Genomic DNA, 9,749 nt, shown 5'->3' on the forward strand with positions numbered 1-9,749 from the left:
ATTTAGCAGCTTCTACATAAAGGATTGGAGGAATATGATATTCCAGAGAGCAGAGGAGCTAGCATTACAACCAAGAATCACCTACCTAGAAAAACTGATTATAATCCTTCAGGAGAAAAAAATGGACACTCAGTGAAATAGAGGATTGTCGATCATTCCTGATGAAATGACCAGAGATGAATAGAAAATCTGACTTTCAAATATGACTCAAAGAAAGAATAAAAATGTAAATAGGAAAGGGAAATCATATAGGAATTTATAAGATTAAACTGTTTATATTCCTACACTTTTGAGAATGGACAGGGTAAAAGGAGAAGGAAAGTAGGAGAATTAGGGTGGGGGGGAAGGATGGAGGGAAATACACAGTAATGACAACTGTAGGGGAAAATGTATAGCAAGTTTCTCTGATAAAAATTTCATTTCTCAAATATATAGAGAACTGAGTCAAATTTAAAGAAATAAAGCTCATTCCTCAGTTGATAAGTGGTTAAAAGATATGAAAAGGCATTTTCAGATGAATTAATTAAAGCTATCTATAGTCATATGAAAAAACTTCTCTAAATCGCTACTGATTGGAGAAATGCAAATTAAAACAACCCTGAGCTACCTCCCCACACGTAACAGATTGGCTAATATGACAGGAAAGAAAAATAACAAATATTGGAGGGGATGTAGGAAAATTGACGTACTAATGCACTTGGTTGGCGCATTTGCATGCAAAATTGGTGAAATTGTGTACTGATTGAGTTATTCTGTAGAGAAATTTGGAACTATGCCCAAAGGGCTATAAAACCACAGGTCACCTTTGACTAAACAATATCATTACTAGGTCTATATCCTAAAGAAATAAAAAAGAAAATTGAAAAGGATCTATATGTACAGAATTTTTTATAGCACCTCTTTATGTGGTGGCAAAGAATTGGAAACTGAGGAGATGGCCATGTATTGGGGAATGGCTGAACAAGTTATTGTATTTGATTGTGATGGAATATTATTGTGTTATAAGAAATGATGAGCAGGATATTCTCAAACAAAGCCCTGGAAAGACGTGAACAGATGCAATGAAACGAGCAGAGGAGGATGCTGTATACAATAACAGCAATATTGTATGATGATAACCTATGAATGACTTAGCTATTCTCAGCAATACAATCATCCAAGACAATTCTAAAGGACTTATGATGAAAAATGCTACCTATCTCCAGAGAAAGAACTGATAAGGTCTGAATGCAGATCGAAGCATACTTTTTCTTTACTTTATTTTTCTTGTTTTTTTAATGTATGTTTTCTTTTATAATATGACTAACATGTAAATGTGTTTTGGATGACTGTGCTTGTAAAATCTATACCAAATTTCTTGCCTTCTCAATAAGGAGTAGGGGAAGGGAGGGATAGAGGGAGAGAATTTGGAACTCAAAAATGTTTTAAAAATGAATGTGAGAAATTGTTTTTACATGTAATTAGGGAAAAATAAAACACATAAATTAAAAAAAGAACTTGGAAGGAAAAATTAATTTACAAAATAATTTGTTGTATATTTGAAAGGACTAGCAATTTGTATAGTGTATTTGAAATTTCACGTGCAATAATCTTTTTCTTGTACTATTATGGAAATGCTTGTTCTATTCCATAAACTAAAATAAAACAAATTTTTTAAAAAAAGAATTTACTTTTTGATTGAGGTAGCTAGGTGGTGAAATGGATAGAGTGCTGGGCTTAAAGTCAGGAATACCTAATTTCAAATCAGCCTCAGATCCTCACCAGCTATGTGTCCTTAGGTAAGTCACTCAGCTTCTGTTTGCCTCAGTTTCTTCAACCATAAAATGAAAATAACAGCATCAACCACCCAGGGTTGATGTGAAGATCAAATGAGATATTTATCAAGTGTTTTAACAGTGTCTGACACACAGACAAAATATTATTAGCATTATTAGCATTATTTCTCAAGTGAAACTGCTCTCTCAATGGTCATCAACAACCTCCAAATTCCCATAATTATTAGACCACAGTATTTATAGTTGGAAGGCAGATCAGAAATCATTCAAGTCACAGGAAAGTGAAATGACTTACCCAATGTCACACTAGTATTAAGGAGCAAAGCTGAGATTCAAACCCTGTTTCCCTGACTTTTTGTTTTTTCACTCTACGCTAGAACCAGCAAGAGACTATCTATAAATAGAGGAAGAACATGGGAAAGACCACAGGGGAGAGAGAGGGATTGGAAAGAAAGATCGAGTTGGAGGGAAGGTTAAATTTTGGACACATTGAATTTGAAATATCTCTGGGTCATCTAGTTTGAGATGTCTCAAAGGCAACGGGAGATGTGAGGATGGAGATCGGGAGACAGAAGAGGGCTAGATAGATAAGTAGAGCTGAAAAATCATTTCTATAGAAGATAATTAAAGCTATGGGAGATGACAAGATTACCTAGTGAAACAGTATAGAGAGAAAAGAGAAAGAAGATCCAGGACAGATCACTCACTAGAGAAAGTCTATGGTTCGTAGACAAGACCTGGATAAAGAGTGGTGAAAGAATCTGAGAAGGAGTAATCAGACATGTAGGAGAACCAAAAAAGAGTAATGTCCTGGAAAACTACAGGGAAAAGAGTGTCGAGGAGAAGGGAGTGACCAATAGTGTCAAAGGTTGCAGGAAGGTTAAGAAGGATGAGGATTGAGAGAAGGTCACTAGATTTGGCAATGACGAGATCATTGGTAACTTTGAAGACAGCAGTTCCAGTGGAATGATAAGGTCAGAAGATAGGCTACTAAGACTTAGGAGAGAAGGGAGTAGATCCTCTGACTGAAGAAGATGAAGTAAAGAGGATAGCTTTGAAATTTACATGTTGAATTTATTATATACTTAAAAGCAAAAGTAAACTTCACATAATAAAAATATATAGTTCCAAAATAAACTTTCTTGCACAGAGACCTAATCATGACACCTCTGTGCTCAGAAATCTTTTTCAGTATGGCCCTATTGTCCAACAGGTAAGCTCCAAACTCATTTGTTGGCCATTCAAGGACTGCCACAGTCTGGCACCATTTTACCAGTTGTATCACTCATTGCTCTCCTTAATAAGTAATATGCTCCAGCCTTGTTCCTCCAAAGGACATTGTTCTTTCCAGCCTCCATAACTTTCCTTATACAGAAACATCCTGCTTTCCTCGGTTAAATTCCTATTTAACTCCAAAGCTCAACTCAAAAGCTCTTTTCAATGGAGCCCTCCCTGATTCCCTGTTGATAACAATCTGTCTTTTCAGATTCCCCACACAGTGTACTTTGTTTGGTACCCAATGTATTCAGTATATAATGCCACCTCCTACAGTTATTTGTGGTTGTATCTTATCTACAAGGATCAGTTCTATCTTATATTTTCTTCCTTTTCCACCACGTAGCATAGTATCCTACCCTTCGGATCATAGCACCATAAATTATGATCTGGAAACTGTCTTAGAGACTATGTAGTTCAACCCTCTCACTTTATAGATAGTGACTGAGGCACCGGGAGAGATTAAATCAGATGCCCAAGGTCAAATAGGTAGCTGTGGAATTGCAAATTAACAAACTGAAATTCTGGTTTACAAATCAGATTTTACAAGCTTGGGTAACGTGGATCAGTTTTCCAGGGATTGACCACCAACGAACAATCAAAGTTTTGGACTTTACACTCCCTGGACCAAGGGAAACCATATTGTGTCGTAGCAAACTTGATGCTTCAAGACCATAGTTCATTGCAGAAGTTAAACATAGGATGAACATGTCCATAGGAATATATTATTAGTGTGTGAATGTATGTATATTTGTGTGTGCATATGTGTGTGTGTGCATTTGCATGTGTGTATGTATATAGTAGGAAGTAGAGTTCTAGCTGTCCCCTGCGTTACAGAGAAAGAGCATGTTCTGATGATGAAATCAGTTGTTACATTATGTTTGGCTGTAGCTTGCCAATCCTTCCCAATTTTTGCCAATCTTGAAGGTCAAATGCCTTGATTTTTTTTTTTAGAGTGAATATAGTCTGCAAACTATAGGCCAACAATCTTGACTGATTCCTCAGAAAATTCTAGAACAGATCACTAAAGTCCAGTGAACATCTACAAAATGAAGTGCTAATAATAGTCAGCCTAACTCCATCAAGAACATATTGTGCTTGAATAATCTTATTTCCATTTTAGACAGAGTTACTAACTAGGGGAAAGATAGAGATATAGTTTGCCTAGATTTTAGCAATGTTTCTGATAAATATTATTATTTTATGGAGAAAATAGAGGGAAGTAGATTAGGTGACAACATAGTGGAATAGCGTCTGAATTGGATGGATAATTCTGGGGTGTGTTGGTAAATATTTAATAATCATCTCTTCAAAACTTAGACATGACACACTTTTAAGTTTAACTTACATTATCAATGTTTTCTTAAGTCTAGAGAATCAACAAAACAGTAAATTAAGCCCTGATCTATGGGGATTGCCGATTTTCAAGGTATAAATACACTGGAAATTTAACAATTGGCTCTACCCTGCCCTTTTCCCCTACCCTCTCCCCACCACGTACTCCCCTACAGTTGGTTCCAATACAAGGATGGGTGACTCAAACAGCAGCTGTTAATGATTTAATCTCAACATGATAGGAGATGTTCAGTGGAATAGTCTAAGGGTCTATGTTTGGCCTTGAGTTGTTTTACATTGTTAACAATGTTATGGGTAAAGGAAGAAACAGCATGCTTATCAAACTTGTAGATAACATAAAACCAGAAGTAATAGCTAATCAGGATGTAAAAAGATATTGATAGGTTTGAGTTGTGGGCTAAATCTAACATGATAAAATTTAATAGTAATGGAAATAATAGGACAATGAATAGCAAAGCTTTACAATTGAATAAAAAAATACAAGATGGGGTAGGCATGACTAATTGACAATTTATCTAAAAAATATCTGTGGAATTTAGTGGACTCAAGTTTAAGATGAGATGTGACAACCAAAAGGGCCAACGTGATCTTGGCATAGTGAAACAGGGCACATCCAGGAACAAGGAGGTGATCATCCCACTGTACTCTGCCCTCATCAGATCTCATCTGAAGTACTGTGTTTGGTTCTAGACACCAGATTAATAAGGAATTGATATACTGGAGAGTATCCAGAGAATGGCAACCAGTATGGCAAATGACCTTGAGACCAAATCATAGGCAAACAATTAAAGGAACTGGGGATATTTACCCTGAAGAAAGACCAGACCTAGGGGGAATGAGATGGACATGTTCAAATGTCTGAAAGGCTGTCATGTGGAATAATAATTAGACTCATTTTATTTGGCCCTAGAGGGGAAAAGAAATGAAAGGTAGAAGTTGCAAAAGGGCAAATTAGGCTTGCCATCAGGAAAAACATCTTGAAATGAGAACTGTCCTGATGTAGAATGAACTTTTCTCTCACTCCTGGAAGGCCTTCTAGCAGAAGCTGGACAGCCACTTACAGGATGTGTTATAGAGAGCATTCCTTCTGTTTGTGAGCTCAGTGGTCTTTGAGGTCTTCATCTGCCTTCAAATTTGGTGATTCTGTGGTGGTGGATGGAGAACAGGCCTGAGAGTCAGCAAGGCTAGGATTTAAGTCTTGCTTCTGACACGTACTGTGACCCTATGTGAATACATCATTTAGCCTCTCAGGAAAGGAAGATTGTAGATGGTCAAGTAGTTGCAGATTTGTAGGGCTAGAGTTTTATCAGTGAAAGCAGATGGTCCAGTCAGAAATAAAAAAGGAAGGGGTATTAATTAGTTGAAAATAATAGAGGTTTAAAGCATCAGAACCACAGATTTTTAGTTTCTTTGTGTAACTCTGTTGACCTTTCACCCTATGTTCTGCTGGCTCTGTGTGTATCCTGTTTAGGCTACTGAAAACTTTGAACAAATATCACATTAAAAAAAATCTACATGACTAAAGAAGGAATATTACATTTTAAACTCCTAGTGAGAAAGGACGATGCTGTCTATTCTAGGTTAACTTTTACATAGTGTCATGGATTTAAAGCCATTTAACACGTTTGTATAGGATTGACCAATATGAAATAGGACAGTCTATTTCATGTTATATAATGCTACTTCCATGACTGCTCTGACCTTGGAAGCATTAGTGAAGACTTTCTAGAAGTCCAATGGAGAGATTTTTACTCAGAGGTTTGGGATACCTTATGTAGTTCAGGGTAAGAAGACCTCTAAGTGACCTGTCCCACTACTATCACCTTTAACCTACCTCCTTGGCTCTGCTGCCTAGGTAGGGCTGCTTGGGTGAAATGGGAGTCACTAACTCTATTCCTTCAGGTGACAGAGAGGACTATTAGGCTTACCATCTACCCTGCTATTACCTTTAAGCTCCCTTCCAGGCCATATTATCTGCCCTGTTTCTATATCCTCCAGTCTCTTAGCACTATCATCATTCTTACTCATGCAACCTAAGGAAAAGAAACTTGGGCTTTGCCATTCATTCACCTGCTGAACCCCTAGGACTTAAAGGGTTTTTCTATCTTTCCCGAAGGTAAACTTTCATTTATGTGTTATCTCCCTCAGTTAGAGTGTGAACTACCAGGATACAGGGGCTAGTTATTTCTGTTGGTATCACCATTGCTTAGCACGTAGTAATCACTAAATAAATTCTTTCAGTTTTTTTCTTTCTTTTCCTTCCTTCTTTGTTCCCTTCCTTCTTTCTTTCTTTCATTCATCATGACATAATGAATAGAGGGCTGACTTTAAAGTTAGAAAGACCTGGTTACAAGTCTCTCTTTACACACACACACACACACACACACACACACACACACACACACACACATTTGTTATAAAACCTTAAACAAGTCACTTAACCCATCAGTGTTCCCATCCACACTCCAGTACTGTAACTTGCAGAGGAGATGTCAATTGCATTAGTAGAAGAGGTTTCTTACTCTTTACCCAGAGTTGACGTAAACTAATGTAGTCATAAGTTTGGTTAAAAAAAAAATGATTTTGCAGATCTCTATAGCTGCTCCTAAGGAATCTCCTCCTTCCACAAACATCACTTTGCTTAGCTTTTCGGGAACTCATTAAGGAATTTAGGCAGGTTATGCTTATTCAAAGGACCATAGATTTAGAGCTGGCACCTTCATTTTTACAAATTAACACACTAAGTTAAAGACAAGTAATGTGGCTTGCCAAACCTTTTAGGGTTATTTCTACCTACTCTGTACATAATTTATATGTGACTGTTTATGTACACGTCTCCTCCAGTAGTAGGCAGTCATACGGTGCATAGATTAGCAGAGCTGGAGTCAGAAAGAGCTGAGTTCAAATCCCACCTCAAACGTATGATCCTGGGCAAATTATTGAATCTCTTTCAGCCTGTTCCCTCCTCTGTAAAATGGGTATAAGGAGAACACTTCATACAGGTTCTTGAGGAGATCAAATGAGATAATTTGTAAAGTACTTTGCAAACCTTAAAGCACTATATAGATGCTAGCTTTTATTATAAATACAGTATGTTCCTTGAGGGCTTGTATCTCCACAGTTTACCTTTGTGCTTGGTTCTTACTAAGCACTTAGGAAATGCTTGTGGATTATGGATTAATTTGCCCAGTTATATGATTAGCAAGAGGCAAAGCCACTACTTTTGGAATCCCCTGACTTCAGTAGCACATTCCAACCACATGTCATCAAAGGTCTCTAAAAGGAACAGATTTAGGCAATTGTGGAACTCCTCTCATTGACCTAAACCCAGGACAAGAAACACATGGGAATATAGTGGGGTGGCTACACTTAGTGAGAATGGCCAGAATTTTAAAATAAGAGCAGTGAGAGAAATAGATGAGGTGCAGGAGAAGGGAAGCAGGCCGAATCAATCTAGGAAGAGATAAAACATCTGAAACAACCGCCCTGCCCAAGGGATTTTGTTCGAAGCCTGGTTCTTGAAGAGGGAGAAGCAATAGAGGTGAAGAGAAAGTTTTATTCCCAAGAAATATCAACGCAAGATTGCCTTACTTCATATCCACATGCCGCCGGCAGAGAACTGCTAGATCTTTATAGTCACTTAGATTTCATAGGTTTCACAGATTGTAAAGCAGGTAAGGGACTTGAGTGATAATGGCTCCTCATTTTACAGATGTCAAAAAACAGAGGCACAGTTACGTGACTTGCCCAAGGACACACATCGAGATGGTGGCACACGAGGGACAGAAATAAGATTCCACCATAAAATTACAGTTACGACTTCATTTTTTTTTCTTTTCCCCAAAACAGGATATAAATTCCTCTTTCTCCAAACCCAGACTCAGAGTTTGCCCCCCAATTGCTTCTCCCAAAACACATCCAAAAGCGAAGCTCTGGTTTCATCTAGGAATGATGAGATCAGCCCCAGTCCTTAGAAGCTGCCAAGCAAAAGTTTCCCTAAACAAGCCAAGGGTCCCCTCTGTGACTTGGAGAGAAGGGGCGGGGCGGAGTAGGATGAGGGTGCATCAGTGCGCACATCTCCCCAATCCCGGCACCCAATCTGAGACCCAGTGACAAGGGGGAAAATGTTTTCTTTCTTCCTTCCTTCATTCCTCCCTCCCTCCCTCCCTTCCTTCCTTCCTTCCTTCCTTCCTTCCTTCCTTCCTTTCTTCTTCTTCTTCCTCTCTCTCTGTCTCTCTGTCTCTGTCTCTGTCTCTGTCTCTCTCTCTCTCTCTCTCTCTCTCTCTCTCTCTCTCTCTCTCTCTCTCTCTCTCTCTCTCTCTCTCTCTCTCTCTCTCTCTCTCCCGCCCCAAACAGTGTGACAAGGCCCTTCCTGAATACTCCCTCCGCCCAGCTTTCTCCTCTCCGGTCCCCCCTCTCCCCACCGCGACATTGCGAGCTGTCGGATTACCATCTTGGGTTACTTGGCTTCACTTACTCAGCAACTGGCTCACCCGCTCCTCAGTCAGCGTTAAGGGGTCGTCGAGGCAGCTATAACCTGGCCCCTGCAACAGCAGCAGCAGCAGGGACAGCAGCGGTGGCAAGGCTAACCACTGGCAACTCCGCTCCCCCCACATCGCAACGCCTCCCATCTCGCCTTGCTGTGCCCTGCCTGAGCCCCTACTGGAAAACACTTCCAGAACAGCAGGGAGACAAGCCCCACACGTAACAGTGGGAGCAGGGCGGACAACTCCCTTCGGGTTTCCCCCCACACTCCCAATCCTCTTCTTCCCTTCTCTAAAGCTTCAATTCGGACACCCCCTCTTACCCACACCCTCAGGCAGATTGATGGAGGAGGAGATCCACGCCTCTCTCTCCGCCCCCACCTACTCAGTACTAGGGTACTAGAAGGTCATAAACTTTTTTCCCCGCCCTAGCCTCTCCAGCTTGAAAAGGGAGGAGAAAGAGGAGGCTTGTCAGCTGCCTATCCCATCCCAGAAATTCTTGGGTTTTGGGGTGGAGAAGAAAGTAGAGGTATAGACAGGAGCAACACTGTGCTCTCTCCTTCCCAGATCCTACCTCCCTCAGTTCCAAACTTTCCTTCCTAGAGGTGAGTAGGGTAAACTGAGCTCCATTCTGAACCCATATCCACTCAAAGCACCCCACTCCCTGGCACCTGGGACACGAGAATCTCTCCTGATTGAGACTCCCGGGGTACTACTGTAGAATGTGGCCTCCCTGTATTTCTTTAAAAGAAAAAATAAATACATACATACATGCACACAAACTCTTTGAGAATAAGATCTTTTCACTAGATGTCCAATATTTATTGGGCTTGTAACACCTTCATATGTACTAAAGAGA

At 39.7% G+C, this 9,749-nt stretch overlaps 1 protein-coding gene across 2 annotated transcripts in view; it reads right to left on the reverse strand.

Annotated features, from left to right (window-relative positions):
• The window catches only part of PLA2R1 (phospholipase A2 receptor 1), a 145,422-nt gene extending 136,184 nt beyond the window's left edge, over positions 1 to 9,238 (reverse strand). For both annotated transcript variants that reach the window (XM_072612131.1, XM_072612130.1), the window contains exon 1: positions 8,884 to 9,238. In XM_072612131.1, coding sequence (XP_072468232.1) covers positions 8,884 to 9,037 — 154 coding nt within the window. In that variant the 5' untranslated portion in view covers positions 9,038 to 9,238. The remainder of the gene's footprint in view (positions 1 to 8,883) is intronic.
• Between the last annotated feature and the right edge of the window lie 511 nt (positions 9,239 to 9,749).

Source organism: Notamacropus eugenii, chromosome 5, assembly GCF_028372415.1.
Source record: "Notamacropus eugenii isolate mMacEug1 chromosome 5, mMacEug1.pri_v2, whole genome shotgun sequence".
NCBI lineage: Eukaryota > Metazoa > Chordata > Mammalia > Diprotodontia > Macropodidae > Notamacropus > Notamacropus eugenii.